Below are 14,495 nucleotides of genomic sequence, written 5' to 3' on the forward strand. Positions count from 1 at the left end.
ACGAATGGTCTGGTTGGACCAATGAGTGGCACAGGCTTGGAGGGCCGAAGGGCCTGTTTCCTGTGCTGTACTGTTCTTCGTTCTTTGACTTACCTTGCATTAAGTTGATCTTTCTCGACACCCTAGCTATGATTGTAACACTACATTCTGCACTCTCTCCTTTCCTTCTCTATGAATGGTATGCTTTGTCTGTATAGCGCGCAGGAAACAATACTTTTCACTGTATACTAATACATGTGACAATAATAAATCAAATCAAAATAAGGGAGAAGGGGGGATCAGGATATTGAATTCGATGATCAGCCATGACCAAAATGAATGGCGGAGGAGGCTCGAAGGGCCTACCTACTCCTGCTTCTAGTTTCTATGAGTCTATGTTGCTACAGTTAGAATGAAGGATATTCAGCATCTAATTTGTACACAGCAATGTTTCACGGTGTTAATGAGGTTTGTTTCTTTTTGCAGCAAACTGTTTATCTTATTCTCTACAAGACACGGCACTCCCTTAGTAATAGTTGTTAGCGGGGGGGGGGGGTGGAGCAGACAGCCAGCAATTCTGTGCTCAAATCTCGTGGAGTTAGGAATACAACACACTGAGTCATGTCTCATATCTCAATCAAATGTGCCCCTCACTTCTCATGCCAGGAACTCAGTGCCTTGGTTTAAAAAAAAGAGGAAAGGCAAAGGGAAATTAGAAAGCAGAACTTGAACGACGTACAGGAAAGCAGTGAGAATCATCGCCATCTAACCTTCCTTATTAGGGTAAAAAATGAATGAAAACAATGTTAAAAACATCGCGAAAAGGGCTGCAAAGATGCAGCCATTGTGAAATCGATGCTGACTGCCCTCTTTATCTAGAACCTCACCCCCTTTTTATTTTGCTGATAACTTTTAGTCAAAATTAAGCTGCTTTTTTTTATCATGGCACATGGGTTCTGAGGAAAAGCTTGCTTGATATCCAACGGAACAAAATAAATATCTCAGCTACATATCTTTAACTTCTTTGAAAGAGAAAATGATCTGTCTGGCTCACACTGGTTGTTCGGTTTATGCTTCTGGCTTGGAGAGGGGAATCCTGCACGCGTGTGTGTGGCTTTTTTTTCACAATTCACGAGTTTTTCTTGCCTTCCCGGCTCCATCTGGTACCCTTGATATGGTGTTGCCTGGAAACTGCGTGTTGTGGAAGCTGTGTGGGTGGAGACTACACTGCTGACCACAGTGATATTAGTCAGATAAATAGCAGTACAACATGTTCTGAGGTGCAAACAGAGTTGTAATCGGGTTCAAGAAGGACAGACATTAGCCAACAGCTGTCCAACATATTAATTCACCCGGAGACCACCTGAACTGTGAGTGCTGACTTCTATGCTGTTTTGGAAAATACAGTAATGTTTAATGGGGCTGTTCTTGAACTCAGAAACTATCATTTTAAGCCGAGATTGCTAATTAATTTGTTCGCCTGTCATTTAGAAGCTGATGTTTGATGCAGAATTTGAGAATAAATTGATCTTTCAGCATTGAAGGAGGACATTTGACCCATTGTGCCTGTGCTAGCCCTTTGAAAGATCTACCCAAGTAGCCCCATTTCTCCGACTCTTCCCCCATAATGCTGCTCGTGTTAACTTTTCGAATTTTGTAAGCTGCTATTTAATTTCTTTTAGTTGCCCTTTCAGGCAGCACATTCCAGCTCATAAGAAGTCACTGCGTAAAGAAACTTCTCCTCAGCTCTCGCTTGGTTCTTTTGTCAATGATCTTAGATCCTGTCCTCCCAACAGTAGAAATAGTTTCTCACATTGAAGCTCAGATGAACTGTCTAGTGTCACTGAAGCTCTGTGTTTTGCATCATTCTAGAATGTGTCAGAATCCTGTATTATGTCAAATTCTGTCCTACCAGAGTTATTAACATCACAATATGAATAGCAAGAAACTTTAACCTGTATTATGTTGGATTTGATTTATTATTGTCACATGGGCTGAAAAATAGCATAGAACATAGAACAGTACAGCACAGAACAGGCCCTTCGGCCCACGATGTTGTGCCGAGCTTTATCTGAAACCAAGATCAAGCTATCCCACTCCCTATCATCCTGGTGTGCTCCATGTGCCTATCCAATAACCGCTTAAATGTTTCTAAAGTGTCTGACTCCACTATCACTGCAGGCAGTCCATTCCACACCCCAACCACTCTCTGCGTAAAGAACCTACCTCTGATATCCGTCCTGTATCTCCCACCACGAACCCTATAGTTATGCCCCCTTGTAATAGCTCCATCCACCCGAGGAAATAGTCTTTGAACGTTCACTCTATCTATCCCCTTCATCATTTTATACACCTCTATTAAGTCTCCCCTCAGCCTCCTCCGCTCCAGAGAGAATAGCCCTAGCTCCCTCAACCTTTCCTCATATGACCTACCCTCCAAACCAGGCAGCATCCTGGTAAATCTCCTCTGCACTCCTTCCAGCGCTTCCACATCCTTCCTATAGTGAGGTGACCAGAACTGCACACAATATTCCAAATGTGGTCTCACCAAGGTCCTGTACAGTTGCAGCATAACCCCACGGCTCTTAAACTCCAACCCCCTGTTAATAAAAGCAAATGGAATTTAACGCAGACAAGTGTGAGATATTGCACTTTGGAAGGACAAACCAAAGAAGAACGTACAGGGTAAATGGTAGGACTCTGAAGAGTGCAGTTGAACAGAGGGATCTGGGAATACAGGTACAGAATTCCCTAAAAGTGACGTCACAGGTGGATAGGGTCGTAAAGAGTGCCTTTGGTACATTGGCCTTTATAAATCGGAGTATCGAGTATAAAAGTTGGAGTGTTATGGTAAGGTTATATAAGGCATTGGTGAGGCCGAATTTGGAGTATTGTGTACAGTTTTGGTCACCTCGTTACAGGAAGGATGTAAATAAGATTGAAAGAGTGCAGAGAAGGTTCACAAGGATGTTGCCGGGACTTGAGAAGCTGAGTTACAGAGAGAGATTGAATAGGTTGGGACTTTATTCCCTGGAGCGTAGAAGATTGAGGGGAGATTTGATAGAGGTGTATAAGATTTTGATGGGTATAAATAGAGTGAATGCAAGCAGGCTTTTTCCGCTGAGGCTAGGGGAGAAAAAAACCAGAGGGCATGGGTTAAGGGTGAAAGGAGAAAAGTTTAAAGGGAATATTAGGGGGGGTTTCTTCACGCAGAGAGTGGTGGGAGTGTGGAATGAGCTGCCGGATAAAGTGGTAAATGCGGGGTCACTTTTAACATTTAAGAAAAACTTGGACGGGTTCATGGATGAGAGGGGTGTGGAGGGATATGGTCCAAGTGCAGGTCAGTGGGACTAGGCATAAAATGGTTCGGCACAGACAAGAAGGGCCAAAAGGCCTGTTTCTGAGCTGTAATTTTCTATGGTTCTATGTATTAGCATAGAGTGAAAAGTATTGTTTCTGGCATGCTATACAAAGTATCCCGTACATAGAGTACATAGGGGAGAAGGAAAGGAGAGGATGCAGAATACAATGTTACAGTTATGGCTAGTGTGTGAATCAGCTTAATATAAGGTAGGTCCATTCAAAAGTCTGATGGCAGCAGGGAAGAAGCTGTTCTTGAGTCGGTTGATATGTGTCCTCAGACTTTAGTATCTTTTTCCCAACGGAAGAAGGTGGAAGAGAGTATACCCGGGGTACATGGGGTCCTTGATTATGCTGGCTGCTTTTCCCAAGACAGCAGAAGGTGTAGACAGAGTCAGTGGATGGGAGGCTGGTTTGAGTGATGGAATGGGCTTCATTCACAACCCTTTGTAGTTTCAAATAGTCTTGATCAGAGCAGCAGCTATACCAAGATGTGATACATCCGGAAAGGATTTCTGTGGTGCATCTTTAAAAATTGGTGCGAGTCGTAGCTGACATACCGAATTTCCTTAGCCTCCTGAGAAAATGGAGGCATTGGTGGGCTTTCTTAACTATAGCATCGGCGTGGGGGGACCAGGACAGGTTGTCCTGTGGAGCATTGTTGTCAGCTGTTGGAACCCATTCATTTTCAATGGGTTAATTGTTTTGATAGATAAACAGAGCAAAGAATTCTTTACAAATGGCTTTGTGCACAGCTTAATATCGACCCGGTTCTGACATCAGCTCTCAGATCACATTGTTGGAACTACCACCACTACTTCCTATTGGTAAAGCTAGGTAAAGACCATAAGCTGCAGTAGAAAGAGCCGGAGAAAGGAGAGGTGCAGGAGTAGAGAAGGGGAGTCAGGAGGTCCATGGTTAGATGGCACCAATTTAGGCTCCTTAGGAAGATGTTGGCTGTGGGAGGAAGGGAAGACAGGGAGAAACAGAAAGTTTCACACACCTGAGGTCCTGCACAAGAAAGTATTAAGAAAGCAACTAGCATCTACCAAACACGTGACAAGGGCAGCAGGCACATTGGAATACATTGGCTTCAGAAATCTGAAGCACAAAGGGGCTTGGGTGTCCTGCTTCAGGATTCTCTTAAGGTTAACCTGCAGGTTCAGTTGGCAGTTAGGAAGGCAAATTCCATGTTAGCGTTCATTTCTAAAGGGCTAGAATACAAGAGCACGGATGTACTGCTAAGGCTGTATAAAAATCTGGTCAGATCCCATTTGGAATATTGTGAGCAGTTTTGGGCCCCATACCTCAGGAAGGACGTGCTGACCTTGGAGGGGGTCCAGAGGAGGTTCCCAAGAATGAACCCAGGAATGAAGGGTTTGTCATGTGAGGAGCGGTTGAGGAGTCTGGGTCTGTATTCGATGGAGTTTAGAAGGATGAGGGGGGATCTAATTGAAACTTACAGAATATTGAGAGGCCTGGATAGAATGGATGAGAGCGACGAGAACGCGAGGGCACAACCTCAGAGTGAAGGGCTGACGAATGGCAGATGGAGTTTAATTTAGACAAATGCGAGGTGATGCATTTTGGTAGATTGAACCAGGGCAGGACTTACTCAGTTAATGGTAGGGCGTTGGGGAGAGTTACAGAACAAAGAGATCTAGGGGTACATGTTCATAGCTCCTTGAAAGTGGAGTCACAGGTGGACAGAGTGTTGAAGAAGGCGTTCGGGATGCTTGGTTTCATCGGTCAGAACATTGAATACAGGAGTTGGGACGTGTTGTCGAAGTTGTACAAGACATTGGTAAGGCCACACTTGGAATACTGTGTGCAGTTCTGGTCACCCTATTATAGAAAGGATATTATTAAACTAGAAAGAGTGCAGAAAAGATTTACTAGGATGCTACTGGGACTTGATGGTTTGGGTTATAAGGAGAGGCTGGATAAACTGGGACTTTTTTCTCTGGAGCGTAGGAGGCTGAGGGGTGACCTTATAGAGGTCTATAAAATAATGAGGGGCATAGACAAGGTAGATAGTCAATATCTTTTCCCAAAGGTAGGGGAGTCTAAAATTAGAGGGCATAGGTTTAAGGTGAGAGGGGAGAGATACAAAAGTGTCCAGAGGGGCAATTTTTTCATACAGAGGGTGGTGAGTGTCTGGAACAAGCTGCCGGAAGTAGTAGTAAAGGCGGGTACAATTTTATCTTTTAAAAAGCATTTAGATAGTTACATGGGTAAGATGGGTATAGAGAGATATGGGCCAAATGCAGGCAATTGGGATTAGCTTAGGGGTTTAAAAAAAAGGGCAGCATGTACAAGTTGGGCCGAAGGGCCTGTTTCCATGCTGTAAATCTCTATGACTCTATGACCTCTATAACTCCTTTAAAACTGAGCTGAGGAGGAATTTCTTCAGCCAGAGATTGCTGAATCTGTGGAATTCATTGCCACAGAGGGCGTCGGAGGTCAGGTCATTGAGTGTCTTTAAGACAGAGATAGATAGGTTCTTGATCAATAAGGGGTCATGGGGAGAAGGGAGGAGAATGGGGATGAGAATCATATCAGCCATGATTGAATGGCAGAGCAGACCCGATGGGCCGAATGGCCTAAATATGCTCTTATGTCTTATAGTCTTATGTAGCTTTCAGTGACTCATGAACAAGGGCACCCAGGTCCCTTTGGACATCAAAACTTCCCAACATCTCACCATTTCAGAAATACTCTGCATCTCTGTTTTTCTACCAAAGTGGATAACTTACATATTCCATTTGCCAAGTTTTTGCTCATATATTTAGTCTGTTCAAGTCCCCTTGTATCCTCATCATAACTTAAACATTGGCACCTAATTTTGTGCATTCCATAAATTTGGGAAATATTATATTTGGTTCCCACAAGTAAATCATTTACATAGAATGTGCCCCAGCACTGCTCCTCGCGGTACCCCACTAGTAATGGCATATTTGGGATAAAGCGTGTTGTTACTACATAGTAGAGGAAGCTTCATGTTGCCCTTTGTTTTATTTTTCTTGACCCTGTTTGATGCTGATACGGAATGCCTGAAATGTGAATAGTTCTGATCGTTGGCACGAACCTTCCTTGTCGTGTCGTGTGCAACTTTATTCTTTAAATAAAATTAATTAAAATTAATTCATTGGTGTGCCTAAGAACACAAGTCTATCTTTCTTTAAAATATGAAGCAAAATTAATAAGTTATATTTGTGTAGCATTTTTTAGGCCATCCCAATGAGGCACCCTTGAAGCGCAGTCACTGTTGCAATGTGCTGTTATATATTTGAAAGGCTTGCAAGTTTCTTTAAGAACTGATGATGTGATTAGATGGCAGTGTCATTAGGGTGTTGCCACAGGCTACTGCTAATCTTTCAGTTTGTGCTCTGCGCAGTGCAGAGAACAGTGCTTCAATAAGTCTGCTGCTGTTATTTTGAATCTACGTGTGCAGACCATGTTCTTTTCTTTTTATTAAAACCCACAACTCCGAGGAGAGTTGGGACATTAGTCCGAGGAGAGTTGGGACATTACATGTGGGAAATGTGACAAACGGATTGCACACAGCTGGATCCCTCAAAAAGAAATTAAACGATGATAACATAATCTGATTTAGTGCAATTGTTTGTTGAATAAAATATGGCCAGAACATAGGTAGGAGGGAACTCCCGGCTTCTCCTGTTCAAAATAGTGCCGTGGGATCCTTTATGTCCTCCTGAGAAAGCAGAGGGGGCTCTCGGTTTAACATCTATTCCAAAGAATGGCACCTGGGCCAGTGCTGCACTCCCTCAGTGATGTACTGAAAGGGCTGACCTGGATTAGGTGCTCATGCCTGTGGAGTGGATCCCAACACCATGAGCACAATTTTCCCCCCAAAATTCTAAGTGCCCAACAGCAAGTCTTCCATGCCTATTTTCTGGGCGAGCTAAGTTTTGATAGCTTTACGGCACTATGTGCAATACAGAGGCCGTCAGGAGATTCACACCAGTAAGGGAGGGCCGGGGGGTCGGGGGGGGGGGGGGGGGGGGGGAGGACCATACCCACTGGAGAGGCCGACAACAGATTGCTCAGGTGGCCGTAGGGTATGTGTCGATCTCCCACTATGCCGGGAAATCAGTTGACATAGCCCTTCCCCCTGATCGCCAGCCTCCTGGTTGCTGGGCCCGACTCCCTCCCCCCCCACCTCCAGACATCGCCAACCCCGACCGCTGATGGTCGGCCCAGCCTCTGATCTCCAGCTCCACATCGACCAGCTTAGCGGGGCGGGAAAATCACGCCCCTTACCGATCTGACGCAGAGACTGAACGTGGCTGACACACACACACACACACACATTGCTGCTGATTAATGATGTAACTCTTCATGTTTTCGACAGAACGAAGAAGATGCTGACCACCGCAGGCCTCCACACAATTTCTACAATTTCTACAAGCGCCAATGAATCAAATCGAACGCGCTGCCCGGATAATCACCAGTACAAATACTTGGTCTACTCCACCGTGTATAGCTTTGTGTTTGTTGTCGGGTTCCTCTCGAACATATTGGCTCTGTTTGTGTTCCATCGCATCGCCAAGAGTAGGAACGCCAGCACCGTCTACCTCATGAACCTGGCTGTCGCCGACCTCCTCTTTGTCCTCAGTCTTCCCTTGCGGATCGTCTATTACCTCAGGGGCGGCGACTGGCCGTTCAGAGATTTCCTGTGCAGGATCTCCACCTACACCTTCTACGTCAGCATGTACTGCAGCATTTTCTTCCTGACTTGTCTCAGCATATCGCGCTACTTGGCCATGGCACACTACGCGAAGCATCAAAGGATGTTCACTTTCCGACGGTGCATTATCGCATGCATCGGCATCTGGCTGTTTGTGTGCGTGAGCGCGGCCCCCTTCCTTTTGGCAGGGAGCAGGCGCTCTGAAGGTAAGATCAAATGCTTTGAGCCCATGTTGGTGGTTTCCTGGAGCCGCATCGCGAAGATGAACTACTTTGCCTTGACTGTTGGATTCCTCGCTCCCTTTGCGATCATTCTTGTCTGTTACTCATTGATGATAAAGCACTTAATGCAAAGGGGCTGGCAGACACGGCGAGTCAAGAGGGACGTGGCCATGATCGTGCTGGTTCTGGGCGTGTTTTTCCTCTGCTTTCTACCTTACCACATCCAGAGGACGGTGCACTTGCATTTCCTGGTCTTCCACCATCGCACCGACTGCGACCTGGAATATGTCCTCCGCAAGTCCGTCGTGGCCACCCTGTGTCTGGCGGTGGCCAACAGCTGTTTTGATCCCCTACTGTACATTTTCGTGGGGCAAGGGTTCCGGACGTTTGTCAAAGTCTGGCTGAAGAAGAAGGAACCCAGTACCGCATACAGCTCTTCTAGCAGCAAGATGTTCGTCAGTGTGTCGTTCGTGCAACAGGGCCGGAAGCTGGAATCCGCATTGACAGAGAGGCTGAAGGCAGCCGAGACCTTGCCCCACACGGGAGACGAAGGAGAGCAGAACGGGACACACAGCATGGAAAGTGTACTTTAACATCCAGCAAAGCCGCCCACAGTGTCTTCACAAATTCCCACCCATCAACCCTCCCCCCTCCCATCATCCTCATTAGATTATAAGATTTTTATATAAGTTTATTTATTACTGTCACAAGTAAGCTTACATTAACACTGCAATGAAGTTCCTGTGAAAGTCCCCTAGTCGCCACACTCCGGCGCCTGTTCGGGTAACACTGAGGGAGAATTTAGCATGGCCAATGCACCTAACCAGCACGTCTTTCGAACTGTGGGAGGAAGCCAGATCACCCAGAGGAAACCCACGCAGACACGGGGAGAACGTGTAAACTCCACTCGGACAATGACCCAAGCTGGGAATTGAATCCAGGCCCCTGCGCTGTGAGGCACCAGTGTTAACCACTGTGCCACTGCGCTGCCCATTAGGAGAGAAATGGGAAAGATTAGGAGAGGATTCTGCTCTTGGGAAATTGGTTGACTAACCATTTATTTTAAGTGCTTTGAACAATAAATAGCAGAGTGGCAAGGTGTAGACAAGTGGGAAAATGGGAATTTTCCCACAATTCACCACATTGTCGAGAGACCCACATTGCCTGTTATCCAAAAGTGTGGGGATGCAAGGGGGGGAGGGGGGATTAGAAGGGTTGCCATCCTAGTCATTTCTCCTTTTTTATTATTTGTTCACAGGATATGGCTAGGCCAGCATTTATTACCCATTCCTAATTACCCTGGAGAAGATGCTGATGAGCTGCCTTCTTGAATCCCTGCAGTCCATGGAGTGTCGGTGCATCCACAGCGCTGTTAGGGAGGGAATCCCAGGATTTTTGACCCAGTGAAAGTGAAGAAATGGCAATATCATTCCGAGTCAGGATGGGGAGTGACTTGGAGGGAACCCGTCAGCGGTGGTGGCCCCCTGTGCCTCCTTCCCTTGTCCTCCTAGACAGTAGAGGTCACAGGTGCTATCGAAGGAGTTGCTGCAGTGCATTTTCTGGAGGGGACACACTCCTGCAACTGTGTATCAGTGGGTATATTGATTGTACAACCACATTAGCAGAGGCCATGCTGGGGAGTGACTCTAAAAGGACGGAAGATAAAGAAATCTCCTTAATCAAATATGTTCAAAGATATATAAATGTAAAACAAAAACTGCCACATACGTACTTTTCTGTTATTTGTCTGGACATTTTTATGTTTCAGTTCTCCAAAGACATTTAATTATGTATCATTGTTGACCTTTCACATATGAACATACATGTGAACATACAAATTAGAAGCAGGGGTAGGTCACTTGGCCCCTCGAGCCTGCTCTGCCATTCAATAAGATTGTAGCTGATCTGATTGTAACCTTGCCCCCACACTCCTGCCTACCCCGACAACCTTTCACCCCACCCCACCCTCTTGTAATCATGAATCTATCTACCTCCGCCTTAACATATATTCAAAGATTCTGCTTCCACTGCCTTTTGAGGAAGAGAATTCCAGAGACTCACTACTCTCTGACAGAAAAATGTTCTCCTCATCTCTGTCTTCAATGAATGACCCCTTATTTTTTAAACAGCGGCCTTCAAAAGATTCTGTGGGCCAATCTCACCATGTGCTTTGCCTTAAGCCCTACACAACCAAAGAAGGTCTTATGGCGTAGTTGGTAGTGACGCTGTCTCTGAGTCAGAAGTTCTGGGTTCAATTCCCACTCCAGCACTTGATGGCCAAGGAAGGTGCGTTCATAGCGTGACCAAAGAGTTCGAGTATCAACCAAACACACCACTGATACACAGTTGCAGGAGTGTGTCCCCTCCAGAAATGATTGGCAGTAAGAGTGGGAGAGACTCCTGATCGGTCATGCTTGATGCGGTGCGGTGCCGCTGGTGATGGACTAGTGACCTATTCCAGGAGTAACTAGCTGGGGAAACAGACAGAAGTCTACCTGAATGTGCCGCTAGGTGTGGGAAGAGAATTGGAATTGGAATACACAACCAAAGTATTCCAGGTTGAAACCTAGGCTGTGGTGATGCTACTATTCGCCACTAAGGAGATCATTTAGACCCTCAATGTCAGCATACATCTACTGGGCAGAATGGTCTGTTTCTGTGTCATATTACTTATGTAATTCTATGTGTTGCCATCTATAAGAAGTGTTACTAAGCACAAGATATTTGGGGTTTGGGGGGTAATGAATAACTCGCAATTGAAGGGTGAAGCAATCTCTAAATTGTGTGAGCACTGCGGACTGCAGAGAGATTGTATGGAGGGATAAAGGAACCCAGGTCCCCACATTAGATCTACCACCAGAGGGAGGAAGAAGCAACATGAAGGCATGTCTGTACATCACCGAATTAACAACTCCCTATCACCCCCATCTTCCAGAAAGCAGCTGTGTGCGCCAATTAATTAATGTCCTATCAGTGCCTTTACTTCTGAAATGCTTCACATATAACTGGAAAAAGTTTTATTTTTTATGATTGTGAGTGTAACCCAATGATTTTAATAAATTGTTAATTTACAAAGCGTAAAGCATTTTTTTTTCTAAATGTTCCTGTGATATTAAAGTGTTATAGAAACATACAGAAACACAGAAACTAGAAGCAGGAGGAGGCCATTCAGCCCTTCGAGCCTTCTCCACCATTCACTTTGATCACGGCTGATCATCAAATTCAATATCCTGATTCCCCCCTTCCCCGATATTCCTTGATCCCTTTAGCCCCAAGAGCTATATCTAATTTTTTCTTGAAATCAGACAATGTTTTGGCCTCAACTACATTCTGTGGGAGTGAATTCCACACATTCACCACCCTCTGGGTGAAGAAATTTCTCCTCAACTCAGTTCTAAAAGGTTTACCCCTTATTTTCAAACTATGACCTCTAGTTCTGGACTCCCCCACCATTGGGAACATTCTTTCTGAATCTACCCTGTCTAACCCTGTTAGAATTTTATAAGTTTCTATGGGATCCCCTCTCGTCTAAACTCCAGTGAATACAATCCTAACCGATTTAGTCTCTCCTCATATGACTGACCTACCATCCTGGGAATCAGCCTGGTAAACCTTCGCTGCACTCCCTCTATAGCAAGGACATCCTTCCTCAGATAAGGACATCAAAACTGCACCCAACACTCCAGGTGTGGCCTCACCAACGCCCTAAACAATTGCAGTAAAACATCCCTATTCCTAGACTCAAATCCTCTCGCTATGAAGGCCAACATTCCATTTGCCTTCTTTACTGCCTGCTGTACTTGCGCGCTTACGTTCAGCGACTGATGCACAAGGACTCCAAGGTCTCATTGAGTATCCACCTCTCTCAATTTACACCCATTCAAGTAATAATCTGCCTTCCTATTATTGCTACCAAAGTAAATAACCTAACACGTATCCACATTATACTGCATCTGCCATGCAGATGGCCACATACTCAGACTGTCCAAATCATGCTGAAGCATCTCTGCATTCTCCTCACAGCTCACCCTCCCACCCAACTTTGTATCAACTGCAAATTTGGAGATAATACATTCAGTTCCTTCTTCCAAATCGTTAATATATGATGTGAACCGTTGGGGTCCTATCCTAGCACAGATCCCTGTCACTGACTGCCAATCAGAAAAAGACCATTTATACAACTCTTTGCTTCCTATCTGCTAACCACCTTTCTATGTATCTCAAGACATTACCTGCAGTCCCATGTGTTATGTATTCACTTTGTAAATGCAAAACCTCAAAAATTGTTGCTCTTATGTAATGCATTGGATATTTTTGTTTTATACACGATACTAAATTACGAAGGCGTTTATCTTCCTTTGCCAGCTATAGCACATTTTGCTTCTGTAGCAGAAGTTCATGATCTGTACCAGGTCTCATTCTGAATCCTTTGAACATATAATAAAGGCTGACTCTTGATTGTGTCATCCTGAGCCCCAAGGTGCAGTCTTTTGAGATGGAAACAGAGAAACTAGAAGCAGGAGTAGGTCATTCGGCCCTTCAAACCTGCTCCGCCATTCATTATGATCATGGGTGATCATCGAATTCAATATCCTGATCCCCCCTTCCCCCTCCATATCCCTTGATCCTTTTAGACAAAGGGATGTTAGCTGTTAATCTGAGTTCTGCTTGCTAGCCGCTTCGGTGAGCCTAAAGATCCCTTGGCACTATTGCAGAAAGATTATCCTGGTCAATAGGTTTTCCCTCAACCAACATCTGGTTGTTATAACATTGTTGTTTGTGGGATCTTGCTTTGCATATAGTGCACACACAAAAAGAATTTAATTGGCTGTAAAGTGCCTTGGAATGACCTTGAGGTCATAAAAGGCACTATATAAATGCAAGTTTTTTTAACGTACAACATAATTATCAATCTTTTCTACATTAGCCTTCATTTCTGTACATTCTCGATAAATACAGACATGGGAATTCTGCCTTGGGAAAGGAAACAATGTGCTTACCGAAAGTGTGCCTCCCATACAGACAACGCTCCACTGACGGGTGGGGGGAGGGAGAGGGGGGCAGGTGGAGGAGAATGGTGTAAGCTGTCATTAATGGAGTGGCACGGTGGGGCAGCAAAATATGTTTAAAGTTTATTTATTAGTGTCACAAGAAGGCTTACATTAACACTGCAATGAAGTTACTATGAAAATACCCTAGTCGCCAGACTCCGGCTCCTGTTCGGGTAAACCACTGTGCCACCATGCTACTTTATGCACACAGCAAGCCCCCAAAAACAATTTGAGGAGATTTCTCAGAGGTCTTGTGGTGCAGTGGGTAGCGACCCTGTCTCTGGGTTCGAGTCCAAACCCGAAACCTAATGACCAAGGAAGTTGTGTTCATAACATGGTCAAATATGCCAATGGCTGCTGGTGAGGGTGGGAGAGACTCCTGGTCAGCCATACTTGCTGTCTAGTGGTGCCCCTTAAACTGTCTCTGGCAACAGGCTAGCAGCCTGTTTTGGGAATTAGTAGCTATAGAAACAGATGAAAGTTTGCCTCAATGCACCATTGGGTGCGGGAAGAGAATTGGAATTGGAACTAGATTATGGGCAGCACAGTGGCACAGTGGTTAGCACTGCTGCCTCACAGCGCCAGGGATCCGGGTTCAATTTCGACCTGGGGTCACTGTCTGTGTGGAGTTTGCACATTCTCCCCGTGTCTGCGTGGGTTTCCTCCGGGTGCTCCGGTTTCCTCCCACAGTCCAAAGATGTGCGGGTTTAGGTGGATTGGCCACGCTAAATTGACCCTAGTGTCAGGGGGATTAGCAGGGTAAATATGTGGGGATAGGGCCTGGGTGGGATTGTTGTCGGTGCAGACTCCATGGGCCGAATGACCTCCTGCTGCACTGTAGGGATTCTATGGCTCAGCAGGTCAGGCAGTATCTGGAGAAAGAGAGAGTTAATGATTCAAGTTGATGTTCCCTCAGTGAAAGTTGAAAAATTGGTTCTGACACATTGTGACTGAAAAGGCTGACATTGGTAATGAGGGCCGCTGGGTCTCAGATTTAATTAATGAAGGCCATCTCATAAAATTTCAAAGCATTGAGTTTCTCTTGACACAACATGTCGTGAGTGAATCTATCCTTCAGGGGCTTTGAAAGTTCAATAATTGTTTAACAGAAGTAGAGGAAAGCAGGACAGAAGAAAGAGCATTTACTGATCAGGAAAAATGAGTAAAAAGAGA

The 14,495-nt window shown here is 45.2% G+C and overlaps 1 protein-coding gene across 3 annotated transcripts; it reads left to right on the top strand.

Annotated features, from left to right (window-relative positions):
* The first annotated feature begins 664 nt into the window (after window positions 1-664).
* LOC144486813 (cysteinyl leukotriene receptor 1-like) lies at window positions 665-11,347 on the top strand. Of its 3 annotated transcripts, XR_013496340.1 has the most exons (4): window positions 1,211-1,349; window positions 7,715-8,853; window positions 9,530-9,821; window positions 10,641-11,347. XR_013496340.1 is itself a non-coding variant. In XM_078204838.1 (3 exons), exons 2-3 carry the CDS (start codon window positions 7,725-7,727, stop codon window positions 9,538-9,540), a joined length of 1,140 nt encoding a protein of 379 aa, XP_078060964.1. In that variant the 5' UTR covers window positions 1,211-1,349; window positions 7,715-7,724; the 3' UTR covers window positions 9,541-11,347. The 3 variants fall into 3 exon arrangements, 2 of the variants coding, with proteins under 2 accessions (XP_078060966.1, XP_078060964.1); XM_078204838.1 differs by having other exon boundaries at window positions 9,530-11,347; XM_078204840.1 differs by lacking the exon at window positions 1,211-1,349 and adding an exon at window positions 665-762 and having other exon boundaries at window positions 7,715-11,347.
* The last annotated feature ends 3,148 nt before the right edge of the window (window positions 11,348-14,495 follow it).

This window comes from Mustelus asterias, chromosome 3 (assembly GCF_964213995.1).
Source record: "Mustelus asterias chromosome 3, sMusAst1.hap1.1, whole genome shotgun sequence".
Taxonomy (NCBI): domain Eukaryota; kingdom Metazoa; phylum Chordata; class Chondrichthyes; order Carcharhiniformes; family Triakidae; genus Mustelus; species Mustelus asterias.